At 39.0% G+C, this 25,334-nt stretch overlaps 1 protein-coding gene across 1 annotated transcript in view; it reads right to left on the bottom strand.

Moving 5' to 3' along the window:
• Positions 1–25,100, bottom strand: part of CUL3 (cullin 3) — a 58,327-nt gene extending 33,227 nt beyond the window's left edge. Inside the window, exons 1-2 of the mRNA XM_068406668.1 lie at positions 24,604–25,100; positions 5,660–5,857 (exon numbers count right to left, since the gene is read on the bottom strand). Coding sequence (XP_068262769.1) covers positions 5,660–5,857; positions 24,604–24,669 — 264 coding nt within the window. The 5' untranslated portion in view covers positions 24,670–25,100. The remainder of the gene's footprint in view (positions 1–5,659; positions 5,858–24,603) is intronic.
• Positions 25,101–25,334: the final 234 nt, after the last annotated feature.

The following is a 25,334-nucleotide window of genomic DNA, read 5'->3' as shown; positions in this document are numbered from 1 at the left end:
GGTAGGGATAGATCAATTTTACCCAAGTGTACAAGGCCATCAGAGAACTCTTCAAGGATCAAAGGTTTTTATTTTTTATAACAACACAGAGGCAGTGTGGCTTTGTAATTACACACATCTATTGCAATAATCCTACTAGACCAGCCAGTGCCAAATCACACACCAGCTGGTAGCCAAAGGGAGTGCTTGCCACCAGGTAGCAATGACGGCTTGCTTCCAAGCAGACATGGGAGCGCTCGGATCTGTGCCACTTCTGCTCCATGCAGCATGCCATGTGGCTTTCTGGAAATGTGTTTTAAATCCAGGAATGGGTGCTGTACAACAAAACTACTCTAAGAGTCTCTCTGTGAGGCTTCTCAATGACACTCTCCTAGGTTTATTTTAAGCTGCAGACAGGTTTGGGAAGCCGTTCTTTTAGTTGCTACAAAAGCCAATGAAATTATCGCTTACAACAGCCATCTAGTTAGTTAAGTGTTGAACACATTCCTTGTACGGGCCATGAATACAATATTACAGGAAAACTACAATAATGCACCGAACATCTTAGCCATGCAAAGGTACAGAGTCAAATCACTTTGGTGGAAGAAATGACTTGTAGTAAAGAAACCCAGATATCCACACTCTTCTGTAGAGAAGGAAGCCCTTCAGAGACAGCTGCTGCTCTTCCAAAGCCTTCAGAAAATTTCAATCTCAAAGATTTTTATCAGCAGAATGTTACTTTCAATTAGCTGAGCTTGTAGTGATTTCTATGACACTCTTTGCAGTTATGCAGTAAATTGGCAGGCATATCCAGCTTAAATTGGACTGTCCATATACAGTCTCAAAAATAAATCAGCAGCTTCATCATCTACGTAAGGTCTTCTTATATTTGCAAGAATGAAATCTTGTATATAACTTCAGGCTCAACTGTATTTTACACTGGATATAGCTCTTAAAGAAATATAGCACCCTCCCCCGCCAATCTCTTAGGAATAGTTTGTTGGCATAAGCTTTCAATATCTTTAAATAACTCTCCTACACAAAGCAGACTTATGGCCTAGTATTTTCTCTCTTACAGTGCCTGGCCTGACGCAGCAGCACCAATAGTTCAATTATGTAATTTCCACTACTGTAAGGACAGCCAGAACCTTCCGTGGGGAGCAGCAGTACAGAACAGCACTTTCTCAACTAAGACCTCAAGGTCTCAGAAATTTTATTATGGAGTTTCTTCATCTTCTACAAAAGTCCAAGTAGTCCAAAAGATAGTACTCTAAAATCCTAAGAGGACCAACTAAGTTAACAGATTAACTATGACTTTACCAGAAATGTGTCTGTTCATCCCTGCAGCTGCTATCCCTTTTGCTGAAAGGAAAAAAAACACTGAAGAATACTGATGATTCTGAATTGCATTTACTTTCTGGCAATTCCCTCACATCCTTTTGCCCTCCATATAATTGCACACTTGCACAAAATCATCTTAAAACATCATTAAAGAAAGGTAAAGGCAGATAACACTTCATACATTGTCAGTCAGGCTTACAGTACACCCTAATGCTCACTAATTTATTTGTCTCCTAAACGACTCCCCATGTCATTCCTTCCTATTTCACAGATGTCATGGAAAGAATTTCTAACTCCCTGTAGGAGATTCCTATCTTCTCTCTCCCCTTCTCTCTGCAACACCACAACAGCAAATTTTAAAGCTTGCCAAGGATCCTAGACATACCTTTATAAGCCCCAGAGTAGACAAGCTTCCTTCACCCCATACCTTCTGCACCAGCACCCCCTACAATTCCTGCTGCACTTAACAACACTGCCACAATGACTGGCTCTGTACCCCCCTTACCAACGGCTGTCTTGCATGCCTGCCTTTATTATTATTCTGAAATAGTATGCACTGGCGCTACCGAACTCCACCAGTTATATCAGCAAAGACCACCATGTCGTAAGGCATTCTGGTATGCCAGCAACAGACAGTAACAGAAATGTTTGTAAGGTCAAGAAATCTTATAGGACATGAGAATATCCCAAGCACCTCTTCCTTTTCAGTAACGCTCTAGTATCTCCCCAAACCAGTATGTTTCAGCCCACTTAAGTTTAGGACAGTCCTTTACATCTCTGAATCTCTGACGTACACTGCACAGAAAAACCAACAAAACTGTATTGGGCTTGGCCAACAAATCAATCAATTCCTTTGTCACACACACACAATTTACAGAATATATATGACATGTTGCATGTCATGGGTTTAGATTTCACTAGACTATGAAGTGTTCATAAAAATGGAAGAAACTTTAAAAATATTATCCTGCAAACTTTTGAACTTCAAGATTTTTTTATTCTACCACAAGTGATGTTGCTTATCAAATAGTTTAAAGAGCTTTGTGTGTTTGTTTTTTAAAAACAATTTTACATTTGTGTGAAGAAGTAACAGACTAGGCTCAGAAGTGTGAAGGAAGCACATCCACATCAAGCTACAAGACTTCTGAACAAGAAGAAAGGGAAAAATCAATGAAGTACCAGATGCACAAGAATTAAATGCTTGAATACAGATGAAAGGTTTCAGTACTTTTTATACAACAGTATTTTTAAATTCAATTCTACGTGTACTATACTTTAATAATCATGTCAGTATAGAGGCAAAGACAAGCTTTAGCATGTCCTTACCCTGTAGTAAAAACAAGGTAGTTCAAGATAGCTGACTCCTGCCAATGATGCAGAGTAAGCTACCTGGCTTACCACTGCCTCCATCAAGCAGCCAGAACCTGGTGACTGTAACTACAAGCCGTTAGGGTCTGCAAGTTCAAAACCAAGCACACTTTATAGTAACTTGCTTGCATGCTCATGTCTTGTACTGTCCATGTTTGCACGTATAATTTTGTTTACAATTAAACAGGCTGTAAAGAGAGTACACAATATTATGTTTTCTTGTTGAGAAGTTAAATAATTTTCTTCTTTAAAGGTTTGGTCCTTCTAATAAAAATGCTCAGTAAGCACAACTTTCATTTAGCAACTAAATAAGCACAAAGCGTAAATACAGCCCTTAATAGCCCACAGCAAAAATAAAAACTTATGCTTTCCAAGCTTGAAAACTAATTGTAAAATCATCCGAACAAATACACTGCCTCTACTTAGTCTCTTCATCTATTCTTTATTATCCAGCATGACTGGAATACTACAGGAACACAACTGTTTTGTAGAAAGATAACCAGCAGATGTGGACAGCAAATGGCAACTCTTTTTCAAGGATTCCAGCAATTCAAAATTGGGGTTTGGCTGTTCAGAAGCACTCCCTGATCTGAGTGTAGTCCTTCACTAAAATCTATTCATTCCTGCACATTTTCATTTTCATAATAGTTAACAGATTTCATGAACAGCATTTCAGTCGGCAAAATCTCCCTCTTCTGAACTCTAGCATCCACCATTGATTCTCTGAATAGAAGTTTACAAAGACTTGTGATGAGAGCATTTATCATTAATTAGTGACTTAACATTTAACAGAGAACTGCTCTTCAACAGAGACAGTGAAAATACAACATTCCTCTAAAATTTCTGTTACATAAAGTATGAGGTTAAACAAAAACTTCTTTTTATCTATCTTACAACAAGTACTAATGGCACAATCACAAGATGCCGTTACAGAACTGATCCTATTCTTAATAAACAATGCACTATTTTTTCTATACTTCCATCTATAACTGCCTCAACATGACATCCTTAAGCAAACCACCAAAAAGTATAAGGAATTGCTTTGAACCTACAGAAAGTTGTCTTTATTGTTCAGAACTTTTTGACAGAAGTCACATTTTCTTTTTTTAATCTTTTCCTGGGATTATTGAATTTATAGGACGGCATCACCAGAGATCTGAACAATTTAGCCTTTTTAACTTCACAGCATTTAATTACTAAAACTCAGTAGTTAGCCTTTTATTTAAAAAACTCTGGGTCATCTATTTTTATGTTACCCATAAACATAGATATAATTTGATCAATCACAGTAAAGATGAGAACACTAGATCATTGGAGAAGATATTCTTTTTAAGCATCAGATACAATAGCATTAAGTGTCAGAAAGGCATTTCTCTACACTGGTATCTGTGCAACCCTCTCAGCCACTGCAGTGACAGTAAAAACTCAGAGGGTCTTCTGCTCTTTTGTCAATTTGCCACAATCAGCACTTCAGAATAATTGATTTTGCATATGTATAATTTTTAATATGCACAATAGCTAGGAACAAAGACAAGACTTCCTCAAATTAAACCAGGAGAAACTAAAATCTAGGAAGAAGAAAAGTTTAGTGTCATGATTACTATTAAGTATAGACTGTAACCATAGGCAATTATACAAGAACAAGGCACAAAAAGCCTCAGCCATTTGCCACATTTTGTAAGACTAGTACAGATCATGAATGCACAGATTATGAAAATAGAAATGTTTGAGAGCCACAAATATGCTACAATTATAGAATAGAGCCATAAATCATTTAGCCACTTCATATAGGATGTTTCCTATATGAAGTAAAACAGTAAAAAAGCCCCATATTCAAAGCGGTTTTAGACTACACTTGTCTGGAGCACGGCTTTGAAATTTAAGATTTTATAAAAGAAACAACACACTTCTCTGCCACAGCAGTAACTCCAGTTAGAATGCACAAAAAGCTCCCCAAGCATTATGCATTATTTAGATATAAACTTCCCATCCACTCTGTGTAATTCAGCCAGAAGTAATCATCCAAGACGCATGATGGTGTACGACTTTCCTTTTCAAATGTTGTAATAACTGGACAAAAATCTGATACTCCATCTGTACCCACAACCAGCATATGGGATCAAACTGGACACGCGTGTCTTTTCAAAGATAGGCAGCTATGGACGTTACCGCAAGGAGTAAGGCATCTTCCCTAGACTTAGGATCCTATTACCACTAAATATTATCTGGACTCATAAAAAGTGAGTTTTAACTTTTTTTCAATTACGTACTTATTAATCAACCCTAAACTTTCCTCACAAAGACTGAAGAGGTGGTGCTATGGTTTAACACGAAATATGAAGAGCCCTTTTCTCAGATGATACATCTTCAGAAACAAGAAGTTTCTGCATGTCATTTTAATCGAATTACATGGTTGTGAAAAGGCTGAAATGATAGAATGCAGACTACTCAGGACTTTTGTTGTTGCTTAGCTGATGTTTCGTATATTGCCTACCGCCTCTTTAAATAGTGTAATCCTAGAACAATTCTTTCATTAACTTGTGAATTAGTTCATTAGCCCATAACAAACAGGTTGTTAGACTGGTATTTATTTTGTTCCACAGATGAAAAACTGAATGGAAAACAAACCAAGATTTATTCTGAGAAAGTCACAAAATACCACCAAAAGGCCACAAACCTTTTTTTTTAAAATTCCCAGCTCTCAATAGTTACGCTTCAGCTGAAGTTGTTTCCTGTTACACACTCTCGAATGCTTCCTACGGTCTGCCCTCCATCAGTAACTTACAACAAACAGTAACTGGAATATGAAGGCATTTAAGCTTGATGCTAGCTCTAAGCTACCATTTTTGAGGGTAGCAATATGATTTCAACACAAGGTAACATAATAAAGTTAGATTTTTTGGTCATTTAAATAACTATTCAGAATTCTTTCATAAAAGACACTTCAATTTTAATCCATAAAATGACATACCTTGTTTATTAGATGCTCAGTGACCACTTCTCTTAGTCCAGTGTAGAGCTTTTCACCATGTTTATGCAACACCATTGTATATGCATTCCTATACAGCTCCTCAAAACTGAGACCACTATTGTTCTTACGCTGGATCTCTTGGATTGCATTTTTTAGGAGATCCCAAATGCTGTTCACATATTTCTCATCCATAGTCATCTGCAAAAATAAAACAATACATTATTGTTCAGAATCAAGAAAGATCACTACAAAAAGTTATCTTTAGAAGTTGTAACTCCAGGAGCAGTAATTGCTTCTACCACATTTTGTTGATTCCATTATCATAAGGTTTCTCAAACTTTATCAAAAGAAAAACAGTATTTATGAAACTAGCAGGGATTTTAAGAAATAGTTACGAAAATTACAATTTGTAGAAGTTTAATGCTTTTCTCCTTCAGAGCTGCAAATCCACAGAACCCAACTCCAGAGCCTGTGCAGGTGGGAAGGCAGGTAATCGTGGACATGAGTCTCTTCCCTACTCTTCCTCCACAGTGTTAACAATGATAGTCAGTTAACTTTCCTCCCATACTAACATGCTACTTGGCACCTCATAAATCGTACTGCAACACTGATCTGCTTGACCAGACCCCAAATCAACTTGTACAATAAATGACAATAATGTCTGACACAGAGCTAGCAAACTTACTTAGTCATCTGCTTGAGCTGACCAGGTATTCTTTATTTACAGCAACGTACTAATCATCAAAGAATTACGTGCCTACAATATTATGCCTACAATTTAAATATTTACAAGTGTTGCTGAAAAACCTCACAAATGTCCAAAATTAAACACCTGTATTGAACATATTTCCATTGCACAAATATGGTTAAATAACTTGCTACAGGATACGCATCAAGCACTGAGCAGAATATGCATCCACTTCGTCTGTTATTCAGATGCTATATACTTCAGTAAATACACCAAATAAAAACTACAGCAATAAAGAAAAATTCAGAGGAAGAGAGAAACTCTCATAAGAAATAGTCTCAATATAATAGCAAACCAACTTTTGTCCTCTACTATCTAGTGCTTAGTGTGAACCAGTTTACAGTTGTGCTTTACCAATGCAAAGGTAACTTTCTCCACTCTCCTGATACCAGATCCACTAGCCTACTAATCTGTATGTACCCCAAACTTGAGAGATGTCATTGTATATCTAAAACAAAACAGTCAAACACATTCAAAAAATCTAAGCTCCCTATCTCCCAAAACCAAAACCTCAAAGTAACAAGAGAAATGGTGGAATGTTGTGTCCCCACCACCACCACTTTTTGCTTATTCTGCTATGTATAATATTGAAAGGTCAGTTATTTTCTTTTTAATTTGCATTTGCTACATTGGTGCCTCTTCAGGGAAATTATTTTCTAAAGCCTTCCTGAACAAGCAATTTTACAAGTACTGATAATGAAGGCAACCATTTAGAATTGCAGACGGCAATCCAAGTAAAAGCTTTTCAGTTTTCCTTTTTAAAAAAAAAAAAAGGTTTTGTTTTCAAAGCACTCAAATCAACACTTCCCAATGTCATTTTCTCCCCTTGCTAATCAAAAATCTCCCAGCCAACATGACAACCTTTTTATCTCAACTGCAATTTAATTGCTCACCGTATTTAAAAAAAAAAGTATGATCTGTATAAAACAGGCAAATCACCAGCAGCTAGTTTGAAGAGGTATTACAGCATTGCTGTTTCTGAGTTGTCAGCCAGTAAACATTTCTGCATGTCACAGGTAAGTAGTACATCTAATAACTCAGATCTGTTCAGAAAAAGCTAAAAGTGAACTGTTTAATTCTTCTATTTTTAATTCAAATGCTCTAAAAAAAAAATGAAGGAATGATTGTAACACTATTTGCTCCAAACTTACTGAATACAAACATGAACACAAAGCCTTCTGCCACTGAACAACTGACACATCACGAGCTGCTCTGGAAGCACGAGAAAGATCCATAAAAGGTAATTATAAGGAGTACACATCTCCACAGGATAAATATATAGAAATGTCTGAAATAGCATTACAAACTTATTATGTTTTAAGAATAAGCATGAAGGACTCTGCTTCTCAGTGCAGCTTCCTATTCTGCTACTGACTTACTTTAGATTAAGATCTGTGAAGTTTTGTGGGAACAGGTTTGCTAAAATTCTAGGATACCAAGTTAGAAGAGCACTGTCTTCGAAAAAAGATCTAGCGTAGCTAGCTTGTTTGCAGCAGTATTTTCTAACAAAGCTAAGACTCTTAATACTTTAAATAACTCCACTCTATTGCAGAGTAAGTCACTGTAGTAAAGCTTCAGCAAAAATTTGTTATTTCCTCTCTACTGTTGAAAAGCTGTTGAGCTTTTGAACAGAAGAGGTCTTCCTGTATCATTATCCTCAAAGTTATGTAAGAATTGCAGTGATTAAATCTACCCTTGGATTATTTAACTCACAGGTTCATCTCTTTTTATCCCCCTTCCTTAAGTCAGGCTTGTACGCAGATTTTAAAAAAAAAAATCAACTAAGCAATAAATAAGTTTGTGATACTACCAGAACATTTTGGCACCCTTCAGAATTCTGTACAAAAGCATCTCTAAAACACTATTAAAGAATTGTGATCCTAATCCCCTCATCTGACTCAACAGCAAAGACTTATGCAACTCTCTAGATCCCTATCAACAACAAAGCCTGTAAGTGATCCACTTCCACAAATACAAATACAGGATCAGAGCCCAAATGTTTTTCTGTGCTCATTCCCAGATTTCTTCTAATGGTTATATTTTAAAAGTGAACTCCAAAGTTGTAATAGTTTCCTTGCTTGTGCCCTCTATTCTTGCAGATTTAAGCAGAAGCTAGATTACTGCTTCTGCTGGTGTTTTGAAAAAAAAACCACACAGGTTCATAAAAGCTTTTGGAAGCAAAATGCCAGTCATTTCAGTAGTGTTTACACCCTGATTCACCAAGATAGTAAGAAGCCAGTGTCCAAAGAGAGGAAACCTGTTAATGTACTCCAGTTTATCTGAACATTACCTTTCTTGGGGAATGGGAGAGAGATCAAGTCTGTAACTGGCAGGAGAGAGCTGTTTATAAGAAGCCGCTAGTTGGAAAACTTCCACAAACCGCTGCCCAAATGCTAATGATTCAAAGATGCAACTTGAACACAAACATCTGAACTCAAAGTGTAGCAGAAGTACATCTTGAGGAAATCAGACTAAAATATCAGTGTACATGAAAGTGCAATTGTTCCACAAAAAAAAAGTCTGCTAAGGACTCACAAGGTCCTTTATTCCACAGTAGGGCCACAGTGTAGGATCAGATACATGCAAGCCCTTTCTTCAATAATGTTTGTCTATCCTATTGAAATCTCAAAGACCGAATAAACAATCACCGTCAGCAATCTATTGCCATTGTCACCTGAAGAGCATGACACCAGCAGATAAAGCTAGTAACAGCCCTGGATATACTTCTCAGTGTCTCCCTCCTAAAAGCTAACACTACAGACATCACCTCTTTGGATAACTTCATCAGCATTCCTCAAATCAAAAGGGGCAAACAGCTAAACTGCAGTACTTTTGGTATTAACATAAATTCATACAAAGTATTATCATCTCCCTTTTAGTTATGTAGTTCAAAGGGAAGTGCAACATCCTGTCTCTGGAGAGGAACAGCCCCATGCATTAATACATGCTGGGGCCAACTGGCTGGAAAGCAGCTTGGCAGAAAAGAACCTGGGGCTCTTGGTGGACATCAAGTTGATGATGAGCCAATGGGCCCTTGAGGCAAAGAAGGTTAATGGTATCCTGGGCTGCATTTGGAGGAATGTTGCCAGCAGGTCGAGGGCTCTACACAGCACTGGTGAGACATGTATGAAATACTGTATCCAGCTCTGGGATTCCCAGTATAAGAGATACAAGGGCCACTAAGATAACTGACTGGGGCACCTCTCATATGAGGAAATGCTGAGAGAGTGAGGTCTGTTTAGCTTAGAGAAGCCTCAGGGGGATCAAAACAATATATATAAATACCTAAAGGGACGGTGTACAGAAGAGGTAGCCAGGCTCTTTTCAGTGGTGCCCAGTGAGAGCACCAATGGCAATGGGCACAAACTAAAACACAGGAGATTCCATCTGAACATCAGGAAAACTTTTTTTACTGAGGGTGACCAAGCACTGGCACAGGCTGCCCAGAGAGGTTGTAGAGTCTCCATCCTTGGAGATATTCAAAAAGCCATCCGGATATGGTCCTGAGCAACCAGCTCTAGGTGACCCTGCTTGAGCAGGGCAGTTGGACAAGATGACCTCCAAATGTGCCTTCCAACCTCACCATTCTGTGGTTTGGTGATACACATTACAGCTGTACACCGAGGCGGCCATAAAAACAGGGCGCTCTGAGTAAGTGCAACCTATGAAAACTGCCAGTACCAGTCTTCCAGCTGAAGTGCACTGCAGGATAACAAGGGTGAGCAACAACACGCTTGTGGTCACCAGGAGAACCAGCCATTTGTTCCCTAGTTTATACCAACTACAGTCCGAGCAACACTAAAACTCCCAGATTCACGCAGAACATCAAGCAGATGTACTGCTGGAAATCCAGATTACTTTGCATAGAAATAAATGCTTTGGGGTGTAATTTTTATTCTATACAATTTAGCTTTTACAACACTCTTTCTTTTGAATGCAACTTCATTTCATATTGTTCTCAGCTGGTCATTTTGCCCTTAACACTACAGAACTTGTTCCTCTTATACAACCATGCTTGAAGTGCTGTGAATTGTAAGGAAAGGCAGTTACAGGACTAAACTGTTAAGAACCTGCTGAATTCTCGACAGTTTATACCAGCTTACTTTTACTCTAAGTAGCTACTTAGTCTTCTTAAACAGAGGTGGTTAAGAAAGAAGTGAAGAAGAGGTAATAGATGTCCTACAGAATCTCAGTAGGAATATCCACAGAGGTTTACCAACCAGCAGCAACAGGAGGCACATGTACTAGTACTCACAAGACTAGTGACTAGACACAGCTTCTCATTTTTCCTGCAGAAGTTGTTTCTAGTCAAGTTCTATAAAGTTCTCACAAATCTCTCAGACCAAACAGGCCATTGTTAATTCTCTGAAGTTTTAACAGACTGCAAACACACTTGCAGGACATTTTTACTTTAAAAAAAGTCTCAAACATTACTACTCAACTTTTCTTTTTATCAGGATTCTACACACTACCAGGTGAAACAGATCAATTTGGAAATGATGACTGCAGAGTAATGTTTCTCAAAAAACCACAACCATCACCTGCCTCATTCCTTTCCATGACATCCTTTAGGTCTAACACCACAGAGCACTGGAGTGAGAACCGATTGAAATTACAGAATGCAAGTGTTTACACTCTCTACCTTGAAGGAAGTGAGTAGATACCAACAATTAAAGTTAGTTAGCAGCTCTGGGAGTAAACATTTGCACCTAGTAATTGCAGCCTGTTCACACTCCCCTGTTTCCTATCCCTCAGCAGACAAAATGAGCAGAGGCTGACTGCCGCCATCTAAAACTGCCGCCATCTAAAACTGCCGCCATCTAAAACTGCCGCCATCTAAAACTGCCGCCATCTAAAACTGCCGCCATCTAAAACTGCCGCCATAGGGATCCTGACCCACAGTCCAAGAGGCAAGGGAGGCTGTCAAAATTAGTAGTCTTCACTTCCATTTCAAGAGAGGGAATTCATCAAGGTGGTATTAAACAGTCTGTTACACAATAACTCAGCATCCTTAGCCTGGATCCTTCATTCCGCATGAAGCTTGGCTGAGGTTATCCAGAAAAGGGCAAGAGCAGCACATTTCCTTCCTCAGAACCTAATCACTACCTGAATTTTTATAAACCCTTCCAATATTGTTAATTTAAAAGGCAAGAATTTACAGTGACAGAGATATATTGTCTAGTGTTTGCTCCAAGAATATCTCTGAAAAACGGCATATTAAGATACTGAACTACACATGCTTCAACTACAGAGCAGATGAAATGTAATCCTACTAATGCCAAATGGAGAACTCAATATTCACACTTCTCTCAATTTTGAAGTTTTCGTCACTGTGTAGTGATGAGCATATCTGGAAGAGGATACATTGGCTACACCTCATTGCCTAAGAAACATGAGTATATTAAGAACCTAACAACACCGTAACACATGCTCACAAATAAAAACAACTGATCTTTGAACAACTAAAAACACCAAGCACAAAATTCCTCAATAGTGTTACCTGAACAGGTTGACTGTTACACACCAAAAAACATGACTGGAAGCTAAGAGAAGGAGCATGAAGAAAGTAAGGGGCACCCTGACCTACTTCTGTTCTCCTGCATCTGGGCTACTACTCCACTTTGGCCATCTGCTGGAAGTGTCACAGGGAAGTCATAGCAATGTGCTACCAAAACTGGTCCTAATAACTAGGCTTTTGCTCCTAGGTGACCTATAACAACAACTGGAGATGACGATCCAGTATTATCCACATCTAGGAGTGTCAGGAAATGCCTACTATGCTATTATACTCCCTCAAAGGGTGTGTGTGGTGGTGGGAAATCTATGCCTATAGTTTGCTTATGGCATCTGCCAGTTATCATGTACAACATTAAATAGTGACAATTCTTAATATCTGTGTTTTGTTCTTCACTCATCCCTTGACATTCAAGCCTTACCCTTGTTTGGGTGGGCAATCTCTACACTAAACTTCTCCAGATTCCTCCTACAAGGAATATTCATGGCTTGCACCGTGCTCCATTCCAGGCTCAGAAAATGAGCTGAGTAACCAGTGCTAAGAGTAATCCCATAAAGTCCAAAAGAAAAATCAACTCTAGTCTGACATCCAAAAAGGCTCGAGCCTCTGTAGAATAGGCAGGGCTCCACGACAATAGTCAGTAGCAGAAATGCAAGAATTGCAATATCCACCTCTCCTCCCCACTCTGCCAGGCTTTACTCAGCAGAAGCAAGCAGAATGCACAATTAAGTCAAAAAGGGGCATCCTCTGTCAACTGAAACACCCAAGAGCTGCAGGATTTTAGGCAAAATCCCTTCTCCACGTGGCTTAAATGGGTTCTGCAGCAATGAAAAGCTATTCTGCCAGCATGGAGCAGAACAGGTAAGTAGATTAAAAAGTGATTGTTCCTTAAAAGATGAAGTCGTACCTCCTACATAATGACTGACAGATTCGGTCTACCTCCAAGGCTTTGTCTCAGAGCACTGCCGGTCTCATCACAAAATAAGCGCTGCTTTGGGATGGGGGCTCGAAGAGGAAGGGGTTTGGTTGGTTGGTTTTGATAAGCTTTACAGCAAACTGTAATATCCTCCAAGACCTTCTTTTTCTAGTAAACCTAAAGCCCAGGAAAAAAGATCTGCTCCTCCTCTCAAAAGGTGCATTTGTCTGCATTATAGGTAGACCTGACAGGAGCTTCACCACACAATAGCAATTTTATACTCTATATGAAAAGTTTAAAACAAGTCTTTAACAGAAAATGTCATACTGCAGCAACAGTTTTGACATGTTTAGGAGACTGAACAAATTTAAAGAAAGATGAGAGATTCATTTCTATTTCATATTTTAGGAACAGATTCAGAAGAATGAGACTAATCCTGAACTGCCAACATACCTCAGTTATTCTATATTTCAACTTTTAATACAATTTCTTCATTTATCCCAAATGCCCCTCCTCAGCTTCAGCCTTGCAAATCTGTGGAACATAATATCCTGGAGGAAAGGGCAAAAAATGAGAAATACAACTCCTCCCAAAAACCTTTTTCATCTGAACTGTGACTATGAACTATATAAATTTGAGCAGCCATCAGTTACTGAACAAACACAAGGCAAAAGACAATTGGAAACTTTTTGTTTCATTTCTTTAAGAAAAATGCAAGAACAATGGAGACAATCTGGAGAGGCAGGTAACTAAATATAAACTGAAACACAAAATTACACAGTGCTGATCCTGTGAATATGGACATCTTTCCATTTACAGACCTTGCACACTTTCCCAACACTAAGTCATACTAAGTGCCTGTAACTACTACTGAGCAACTATAAGAATGCATCATATACACAAAGACTAAGGTCAACAGTCTTTCATAAAAGCATATCCCAACTGTAAAAGACAACATATTTAGTCAGCAGGAAATAGCAGAAGCATAGTATGTAACAGTACCTATTCCATTCAAAACAAGGTCCATGTGTATTCACTACTCTCTAATACCGCTGAGACTCTCCAATTTGCCAATTCTTTCAATTTTTCTTTCAGAGATGCGGACTCGTGTACAACACATTTAAGTCCATGGACAAGACTTACCTATCTTTTCCCTCTCCTGCAGGTCCGTTAAGGGCAGTCCACAAACTATGTTACATACTGTCTAAAAATCAGCTTATGGGTTCAATTTGCAATCTATGATGCTCAACTTACAAAATGCACCTTCAAACAGTCACCCTCATTAATACAGATAAAAGCAGAATATTACTTGTCTGAGTGGGGTAATAAAAAATGAATGATAGCTCACCAGCCTTATTTTTCATTCACTTATTGGTATATATGGATTCACACAGACCAGTCTTTAAGGTTCTATAAAAACTACGTCAGTAAGTTAAGTAACAACATAGAATAATCAAAGTTAGTGAATACCGTATCTAAGATCACTCATACATAGCTTAACTCTGCCTCTTATACACTCATCTGTCTTACTATTTATTTTCCACAAGACCCAAAGCCCTTGAAATACACATATGCTTTAGTCAGCAAGGACTGAGCGATGTCGTCCTCCAGCAGGGTTGAATACTGGAGAAAAACAAAGAAAACAGACCAAAATTAACATATTTTCAACATAAACTTTCAAAGATGCTACTAATTATACTATGGACTTTATCCTAGAATTACATGCTTTGCCCAAAGAGAATAGCAGAACAGTATTTAATTAAAAATTCAGAAATTTAAGTTTTTAAGTAACCTTCTTCCCCTTGCCCCCCCCAGGATGTGCAGACAAATAAGTGCCTTTTCAAATGCCAAAAGGCATTACCTGTAAATGAGTAAATCTCCCCTTGCCACGGTGCAAGCTTCTGCCCACCTGCCATCAAGTTATGAAACTTGTTTTAAAAATAAAGTTGTATTTAAAAGATAACAATTAACCGGTTTTGTTCAAGCTTCGAGAAGAACTGAATTGGTAAGAGGCTAAATATAGGAAGTTCTAGTTCAAAAGACAGTTGTCACTGCTATAGAATGGAAGTGCTTATACAGCCAAAACAGCGTCATTGCCTGTATTATTAACCAAGGTTCTTTTAAAAACATTCAATGACATTTCTACAGCGCTCATTACTATAGTGCCTGAAAATGGAGGAGGATTACAAAACACCTATAATGAAACTACTTTTTTCCTCAGAACGCTTCAACCTAACAATAGTAAGGAAGAATTGTCTATACTTCTGAAATTTCTCTTACTAATTTGGAAACTGTTAGAGCTGAAGTGTAGATCTAAGTTTACACTTCAAGAAGTCTGATCTTTCATGTCTAACTTTGCAAGGTAACAGAAGTATTTTCAGATACGAAATAAGTTTTTGGTTTATGTCAGTAGTTGTATTGTTTACTTAAGGTGCAAATGACACCTGTGGGGAAAAAGAATATATCAGGTCAGGACTGCTTAACTCAAAAAATCCATTCTGAGTGAAACAGAGGAATGAATACAAAGCTTTGACACCAAAAATCTGCCTACTTCCTCTCTCCTGCCCAAAAAAATAAAAATTAATATCAATATTTTGAAGACTAAGGAGAAGTTCAGGGTCTTCTTGACTTGCTTCAAAAGTAGCAATCCTAAAACAAGTTTCCTCAAATTAAAGTTATGCAAAAAAAAAATTCTGAAAGGCTTGTGTAACAGCAGGAGATATGTTCCTGAAAGAAATACAATAGCTTTAAGGTTTCTATCTTAAACAAAGTTGGTGTTAAACAAAAATATTTGAACCTAATTAGAACAGCAGAAATGGAAAGAAGAAGAGCCAAATTTCTGGGAGTGGATCATTCCTCTCATCTGTCAGCAGGATCCTGGAGGTCTAGAAGGAGTGGGGAGAGACAGGTATTTCTGCACTTCAGGAGCTCAGCTGTGTGTCTGTAGCTGTCAAACAGGCTCTTGTCAAAGGTGAAACGACAGACAGTGGAAACAGCAGCACAAAATTTTATAAACTACTGGGCATGCCTTTCCCCATTTACAAACAAGGGCCAGATGATAAATATTTCATTCATTTCGCATTCCACTGCAATCAAATCTTAGAACAGCCAAGGACACGCTTTTCAAAATCTGAGGACTATGTGACTATGAGCAAACTACCACAAAGTTAAGTTTGACTGCAAATTTCCTCAAAGCAGCTTACTTGGGATGACAGTCGGCCATGTGCAGGCTCTTAGGCTGCAGTAGAAGGAAGGTGGCTCATTCCTCTTCCACTGGAATTACTTCCAATTTACTAAAGACTTAAGAGCAGAAAGTTGTTTACCTACAACCTAACAAGATTTACTAGCAAAGATTAAAAATTGCTGGAACTCTCAAATTCCAATGGGATTTAGGTCCCTGACTCTCCTAATCTCCTTTTAAAAGCCAGGTGCAGGGCTGCAAAATTCCATGTAACGTGCAGCAGGTTGTCTTGAAACTGCCATAACGGACAAGTGTCCCTGTCTGCAGAAGCAGCACTATGACACCCCAGCCTGCTACTCGTATCACTCTTAACTCTAAACCAACAGAAATATTTCTTTTTTTTTTTAACCTAAGTCAAAATGGTTTAAAACTTTGATTCAGTATGTGATTGTACTTCTATTAGTTTTAAGACCATCATCACAACACTACAAAGTAGAAATAACCAGCATTAATAAAGGCAAATTCATGGGGTTTTTTTTGGCAAATTTTCGTTTTGATGACTTGTATAATATTAACTTTTTAATTACTTTAAAGCACAATGGAGATGCTGCGTGCCTCAATCCCAGTTAAGAACTGCCAGGGGAAAGAGCAATGCTGTTCTGCACATCCGTACCTTCTGTGGAAGGCACCGAGTCTCCTCAGGGGTATCATCTCTCCAAGTGAAAAAATCCATTATTAGTTCATTAACTTCTCAGCCTCGATGACCTGGATTCAGAAAGCTTCCCTGAACCACAAATGGCCCATTCCTTGCCCACTCAACTTTAATGCAAATCCCACAAGAATTATTTCTTGGTTTTTTCCCAATTAACCTACAAGTAGTTCAATATTTTACAATTGTTCAAAAATTTAAAGAGGAAATCTGTGAAATACACACCAATTTATACACATTGTAGACACATTTCCTGCAGCCATTTCAAAACAAGGTACACAATGAACAATTTGAGAGGGATAAAGGAAGAAAGGGGAGGGGAGAGCAGAAGGGCCTTTAGAGGCTTTCGGGGCTTGATGACAGCTCCTCCTTCATAATGATAACAGCGTACCAATTCGAGAACTTTTATAGTAAATATAAGATAAAATTTTATCATAGAGGCCAACAGAGGATAGTTTTTTTTTCCTCAGCTTACTTCAGGTAAGGGAAGGAAGATACACTTAATAAATCACTTTACATTTACGGATAATCAATACTGCTGCATGTTGACAATAACCTTTCTCTGGGGGATTTTTGCACCATATAGTGCATACACCATGATTGGATGCACAAATCAGCAGTGTCTGGAATAGCGAGACTAATGCTGACATGGGTACAACAGAAAAACAAATCCAGAGCTACCCATGGAAATTATATCCATGTATATAATATCAAAAAATAGGCCCACTCAGATGCTACCAACACTTTAAAAACAAAAGTAGTGTGAAAGTAAAAAAAGTATTTCAATAAAGATTCTTTACTTATAAAATGTAAGAAGCAGACATGCACAGCCTGTACTCAGACTGCATGTAGTGTAAGAAATGATTGTTACGAATTTTTGACGAAATAAGCTAGTTTAATTTTATATCGTTCACATGTATAATTTAAATTATTACTGCCTTCATTTATGTTTATTCTCATTAGTATTAAATCAAAAATCGTCATTTCCACAAATGCACCTCATCCATAACCATAAACAAATAAAACAAGTTATCTGCATACATTTTGTATACTATTATACCTTATTTAAACTACAAGCAATACAAGTTTCAGCCCTCAAACACTAATTTTATGCACAACTAATTAAAGAATCTAGGCAACTCCATAGCAAGCACCATCCAAATGTAGATGTTTATTACCGTTTGTTCTCTTTGCTGTACTCTGGTATTAAACGGACTTTTTTCCTTCCCTAAAATGTGTACCTTAAAAATGTCGATATGGAAGTTCTTTTGTTAAGTCATCTAACAGTATCTGCTTCTGCTAATATGCCAGTACTTGCACCTCCACAAAAAAAACCATCAGTGATTTAAAAATTGTACTGGCTTTAACTGAACTTCAGAAAAATGAAATAATCATATGATTAAAAGTATGCCTGGCCATACTGTAGTTTTCTACTACAGTACTTTCCTACTTCTTGTTTCCACAAAAACTGACTCAGAATGAGAAATACGAGCTCACTTCTTCTCAAGACTTGTGTTTCCACATGTATAGCTAGTAGAAACCAAAGATGACATCCAGTAATCACATGCACAAGGTCAAGAACCTATCTTAGACTCTAACAGAATCACTGTACATTTTATGAATGGACTCAATCAAACTATCTTAAGCAAATCTGTCCTGGTCTATCACAAAATGCTTTCACCACTTACAGAGAGATTATCAGACACTGCAAATCAGTTGTGGTGATGAAAATTTAAAAGCACCTGCACTAAAACTACCTGCCCTACAGATCAAAGCCAAAGACTACAGAATACATATTTGAAATTCCGAGAAATGCTGCCACTTATGTCATGTACACCTCCCCAGAAGAGGTTAAAAAAAGAAACATTTTGAAAAATTGTAATATTTTTTTTCTGGAAAAAACTTATGTTTTTATGTTACTTACTATTATTATAACTCTTCATGTAGAATACAAAAAAACTCTTTATCAGTTTTACAGCAACTCTCATAAAGCCCTTGTACCTACCACTACCAGGGAAAAATAGTAAATCCTGTTTAATAATGCTCTACTGTACAACACAAGAATGAAGGGGTGGAGAAACCTACCAAGCCACTTGAAAAAACTCAGATTGAATTAGCCAGTATAAAAATCTTAACAGAATGCTAGTGGTGTTACTTTATACTCTTACACGAAAATTAAGCAAATTTAAAATACAGGCAAGATTCATAAACAGCAATGATCTTTCCAACACCATGCAGAGGCACTTACTCAAACCAACTGGAATGATGATTGCTCAGAACTTAAGACCCAACTAACAAGAAAAAAAAAAAGAAAACTTGCAACTGAAGCCTGAACATATACAGAACTCGGGAATTCTAATGAAATTAGGCTAGACCACAACTAAAAGATAATATGTACAGTGTGTTAAAAAAACCAACCAAACAAAAAACCACCTACAACTACTCAAAGTCTACCCTGGAATTAGTGTTATCATCTCTTAAAAATTCTAAATGTAGTGTTAGGGCATTCAGTCTGCTCATAGTATTTCATTAAAAAACAAAAAAACATCTGTGAAAACTGAAAGGCCTTCATAAGATTAACTGTCCAGTAAACAGCAAGTATTTTTGTATTTTTCTGTAATTTACACTAAAACATCATCTTTTTTTCTTTAAATAAGATAAACAGTGTTTTAGTTTTCTGGTCTGTTTTATTTCTAGGTTTCAAACCTACTAAAATTTTAGTTGTGAACATGACCTTATTACCACTGTATATGCTATATGGGTTAATAGCTAAGATGCTCTTATGAATATGTTTGAGAATATAAAGCAATCAAGATTCACAAAGCCAACCATGTAAAACATTAGGTTAACTAGGTGGTCCTGCAGCACGCAGTGGGTTTACGTTATTTTAATGAGCTGAAAAACCCTGCAGTACACCATCCTCCAATTCTACCCTCATCCCATCCTCCATACATCTCCATTCACTCACCAGTACAGCACGCATGCTCTAAGGGTTATAAACCAAAGCAGAAATACATGAATTGCTTACGTAATCTGAACACTTAAAAATTTAACCACAGATCAACATGTTTTCTATGGTCTATCTGCTGTAAGATGCTCGAGTAAGACCCAACATTTACATTAACTTCTTGAAATGATAGATCTACACATTATAGGTTGAAACATAAGTTTAACAAACCTCATCTCAACTTGCATCATCAATTCCCCAGGATTCCCTGAGGAAAAAAAAAATAAGCCTTCTGCCTACACAAAGCCTGAAACAAGTGGCTGTTAGATCTGAGGAGAAAGGAGCAGTGGCAATGAAAATATGAGTCTTAACGCTTTCTCATGGAACAGTTGAAGCCATTTATTTCTAACTTTACAGAACTTTCTCTGAGGAAGAAGTAACATAAACCGATAAACAGGTTTGAAAGAGGCTGTCTGCCTTTTTGCACAAGGCTGGACGAAATGAGAATTTTCTTGGGCACAAGTTTCACAAAGTGAAACTATTTTTATTTTTATATATATATACACACACATACACAGACGTATACACTTGAAAGACTCATTCTATCACAAGTGCATGTGTAGCATCTCTCTAAATGCTTTCCAGAATTCATAATGTAACCATATAATACTGATCTAACGGAATAGTTCTGAGAACTGGCAAAACACTATTTTGTAGCCTTGCTCTAGAGAGGAAAGATAGCTCTGCAGGAAATGAAAACGATCAAAAGCACTCAAAAAACCCACCCAACTGTAACAATCAAACCCAGTAATCTACATCAGGTCATGCTGGTTTTCAGAAAGATCTGTCCAACTGATTTTATGGTGACAACTGACATAGTGCATTGAGAGAAGGATGAGTTCTTGCAACAAAGTTCATTCAACGCAACTTAATGCTACTTCTATATATTTTGAAAACGAATTCCCAAAATGCTTTCTGAATTCTCACACGCTGTTTATTTCTGTAGGAAATGTCCATTTTTTATTTTGTACAACTTTTCCATCAAAACACATTTAAGGCTACTATTTTCCACTAGCTAAACAGTCAGAGCAAAACAACTGAAATACACTTGCAGGAAACATAATTTATATATGCTACATCTGTTATAGACACCACATCTCTCCAAAAGTTTAAAGTGCAAATCTAGCATTCTTTGGCACCACTTTTCAGAGATCAACTAAATAATCTTAAAATTAGATTTGCTGCAAGCTTGTTTGAGAGCTTTTAAAGTATTCCTTTAGCCAGCAGTAACGGTCTCACTGAGAGTTAAGCAATGAGAGACAGTTTGAGACCCTGAGAGTACTTTGAACTAAACCAGGGAAGGGAAGAAAACAACCCCAAACACATCTCCAAAACAGGTGCAATCAATTCATGTTTTGTAGAAGTATCAAGCCTGCATTTTCACATAATGCACATACTGTGTATTCAGCAAAAATACTACTGCACTCCTTCAAATTAAAAAAAATATTTACAAATTATATCCAACTTATATCACTGACAATTACTCTATATTTCAGAAATTACTTTGTTATTTTTCGTGTCCAATCACAACATAATCCTATTTGTTGCAGTGTGTATGGATTTGAAACAATAAAGCTTAAAGACTGCTGAAGAAAAAAGAACCTACACTCACTCAAAAGCCCTCTTACCCTATTCCATCTCTCGCTTTAACTCTTAACGCTACTCGGAACGCTATCTGGATAGACCTTACACAAATATAGAACAGCCATACGTTATGAAGGTGTTAGAAGTACCATAACCTGTTATTGAAAATAGCACAATGGAAGTCTTCTATGGTGGTACATAAGGTTACTTAACTGCACAAGCTTAACCTCATCTGTTTGCTCTACTGAATATACACTAATCTTTCATTGAAAATTTCTATTATTCTTTCTAGATTTAAAAAAAATGCCCAAGTCTGAAGTCTCAAAAAAGAATGCATCCTCATCCAGACTACTTCTGACGCAAAAATAATCACTGTCTTTAACACAAGCGCAACAAGAGAACACCATAAACTTCTTTTTAGTAAGTTAGTTTTTAAATTAGGAAGAGAAATGCATTTCTTCTATTGTGAACAGAAAAATTCGTTAAATGTATAGAAAATTATTTTCCTCAACTACTTTTGATTACTCCACAACCCACTTCAGCAAAACAGTACACCACGTACTCAAAGCCATTGCCCCTGAGGTAAGAAAAAGCACATCAGAACACAGACCAGGAGCTAGCAAATATTAACGAACACTTGGGATGACAGATAATCTGCCATCAATTACAAGAAATAATAAAGAAGGAATCTCGAATAAAACTAATTCCAAAACATCAAGATGTCTAAGTACAACACTGGTGGTTTTCAAATGTTTTGGTCAATTTCTACTTAATTGCTAGTAAGGTAGAAAAAGAAAACTTTGCAGTAGTAATATTTTGCAAATTACTATTTCTCCTTTCCTTTAGCTACTGTAAAATATAACAATAACAGAAATATCAATAATATTATGAAAAATAGAAAATATTAAAGAGACAGAACCTACATGGAGGGAGTTACCATAATATTGCTATGTTCCAGGAACCTCACCTCTCCAATTTGGCTACTTCTAGTTTAATAAAATTGCAAATAGTTACCTCCATGCAAGAAGCAAACTAATCTAAAACAGGTAGACCTGCTGAGGAAAGATGATCAATAAGACGACAAATCGAAGCAGCCTACAAAGTCATCTCTGGAAACACTCTTAATTCAGAACTGAAGAGCAGAACCACCAGATTGAGATAAAAGAGTGAAGATCAGTAGCTGAAGTACAAATCGTACACTTTCTAAATATAGATTCTATCCCACACACAAATGCAACCTCATTGACATGAATAATCCCACTGCAATCACTGGCACTATTCGCAGGACCAAAGCTATACAACCACTTAGGCCTCCACAAAATCGGCGTTAACATTTTTACATGAACTACGGCTATTCCCTTCTGCAATTACGAAAGAGAAACTCCTCCAAATCTCTCAACCAAGTACCTGCTTCTTTTCTATAAATGCTTTATCAACAGAATTGTCAACAGTGTCTTAGAAAAGAAAAACTATTGAAGGGAACACCTGAAAAATTACTGTGAACAGCTGTCACCAAACATTTAAGATCTGTAGGCCTTGATGAATATTTACTTATTTGATTATTTGAGGGAGAAGATTTTTTTTTTTTAAACTTTTAACCTAGACGTTCTTTAAGCAACTGAAAAGAAAGATAATGCTAGCAAAAACAATTTCAGAAGAAAAAATGTGATGACAATGTTTAACTTCATGTAAGAGCAGGGCTCTGTACAAGCATTCTTCACCCCCCAACCTAATTTCATATGCTCATTTACAAAAGTGGTGAAAAAAGTAAAACACAACCTTAAGTTTATCCCATTGTTAAGTCTACCTTTGTTGGCTGACCCTTATCTACATATTCACAGTTGAAACACGTAAACCTGTTTATCAAATTAAAAGACTGCTATATAAAACAGACATATTGTTTTTGTCACGGTTTATTTTTGTACAGGTTTTCCCACTACTTGATAGTAAAGCCCTGGCCACGTTGCAGTAAGTCTTTTTCTTTATTCCTATCATCCAACATCTCCTAACAAAAATTACGTTCTTGAAAAGGGCTGTTTAAAGAAATAAGTGCAATTGGGAGATAAAAAACCTTTCATCAGCTAAAATTCATAATTTCACAGCCCGTTACTTTCTTTTGACTTCTACCACTAAATGCAACTGTCAATGATCAAAAGTAGAGGAAAGCGTAAAGGGAAAACAGTATAAATCGGACTGCTATGATTAAGCCCGCTGCTGAGAATGTAAAGAATTCTCTAATTTCATCAGCAAGAGTTTTGACGAAGCAAATATATTGATATATTCCTTGCCAGTGAAATAAGATAAACAGGTACGTCCAGTTTCTCTATAAAGGCAAGGCGCATTAGTTCTATTCTACTGCCTACTGGGATCAGACAGCATCAAAAAGTTACGCTAAACCTTAAAAGCCAGTGACTCAACTAAGTACCTTCTTTTTAACGTATACACCAGTGAACACACACGCACTTCCTGGCAATCCTCTAGCAGACTGAAGCTTTTCTACTTCTCCCGTTCCTCAACACCATTAATAGTACTGTAGTTGTTATTCTGTTGTAAGCTTTAATTGAATCAACCGTCAAAACACAGCAAGCTTTATGGCAGTATAAATTAATAAACTGGCTCATTCCCCTCTGTAACTCAAAGGGATGGCATGCTCATGCCTCTACCGAACATGCATGAAAGTTACCTGTGTTATAGTAACATCTGACCAGCTGGCATTTTGCCACCTAAATCTTATAATCATACGACTTATAGTCTCTTTTACAGCGAGGAGAGTGAAACAAATTCACCAAGAGGAAACTCTCCAGAAGTAAATACTCCCCCCCTTCCGGGGTTAACTAATTTTGTTGATGCAGGCGTACAACCTTCGGCTCCTTCTCTGAGGCCTTTTCCTTGAAAACAAAGAAACCAGCCCCCCCCCCCCATGCCGTACGCGTATTTTCATAATTGATTTGCTTGACTGATGAGGGAGAGGATAATCGCGGGGACCAGCTCCTCCGCCTCCCCCCAGCCGCGCGGCAGGTAGCTCTGCTCCCCCGAGACGCAGCTCCCGCACCTTCCCCCCACCCGCAACTCGCACGGGGGGTGCCCGACGCCGCCTGACAGCTTACCCTGCACCGCTCGCGGCCCCCTCCGAGGCCGCCGCAGACCGGGGCCGGCCCGGCTCGCCGGCCCGCGGCCCCGGGCACACGGCACGGCTGACAGGGCGGCGAGGCCGCGGGGCCTGCGGGCAAGCGGAGGCCGGGGCCTGGCGCGGCCGCTCAGCCCGGCCTAGGCCCGGTACTCACAGGGAAGGCTCGGATCCGCATCTTGGTGTCCTTCCGGCTGCCCGTCCCCTTGCTCAGGTTCGACATCTTCGGGCCCGGCGGCGGCGGCGCCTCCCGTCCGGAGGGGCCGGGGGACGCGCGGCGGGGTAGCAGACCCCGGGAGCGGGGCCGGGGGCCGGGCAGGGGAGGCCGCTGGCGACCTTCACTCCGGGCTGCGGCCCCCGGGGCTGCGCGGAGGGTGGGAGGGCCGGGCTGAGCCGGGCCGGGCCGGGCCGAGGAGGGGAGCGGCGGGGGAGGCGGCGACGAGGGGGCGGTGCAGGCCCCTCGCTCCAGCGGCGGCGCTTCCTTCACCCTCCTCCTCCGCCGCGATGGCGGACAAACATCGCTCAGTGCGCAGGGCCGAGCGCCCCCCCTTCTCCTCTCCCTTCCCTTCCCTTCCCACCGCCCAGCCAGGGAGAGACAGATCCAGCCGCGGCGGCGGGCGGGGGCGAAGCACCGCCTGCGGGGGGTGAGGGGGGGCCCCGACGCGCTCGCGAGACTTACGCAGCTCTCGCGAGATGGCCGGTGGGCAGGGAAGGCGCGCGGGAGGAAAGGGCAGCGCTGATTGGCGGAGAGCGACGCTGCTGGGAGGCGGGGCGGGGCGAAGCCGAGCGGGCGGCACGTCCGGGGGCCGGGGGGGGCGGGCGGCGGGGGTGGGAGTACCGGGGTGTTTGTGGGGTTTCTTTAGCAATTCCCCACCCGTGGATATCCCA

Source organism: Nyctibius grandis, chromosome 8 (genome assembly GCF_013368605.1).
Source record: "Nyctibius grandis isolate bNycGra1 chromosome 8, bNycGra1.pri, whole genome shotgun sequence".
Taxonomy (NCBI): domain Eukaryota; kingdom Metazoa; phylum Chordata; class Aves; order Nyctibiiformes; family Nyctibiidae; genus Nyctibius; species Nyctibius grandis.
This window is presented reverse-complemented; position numbering and strand designations above follow the sequence as displayed.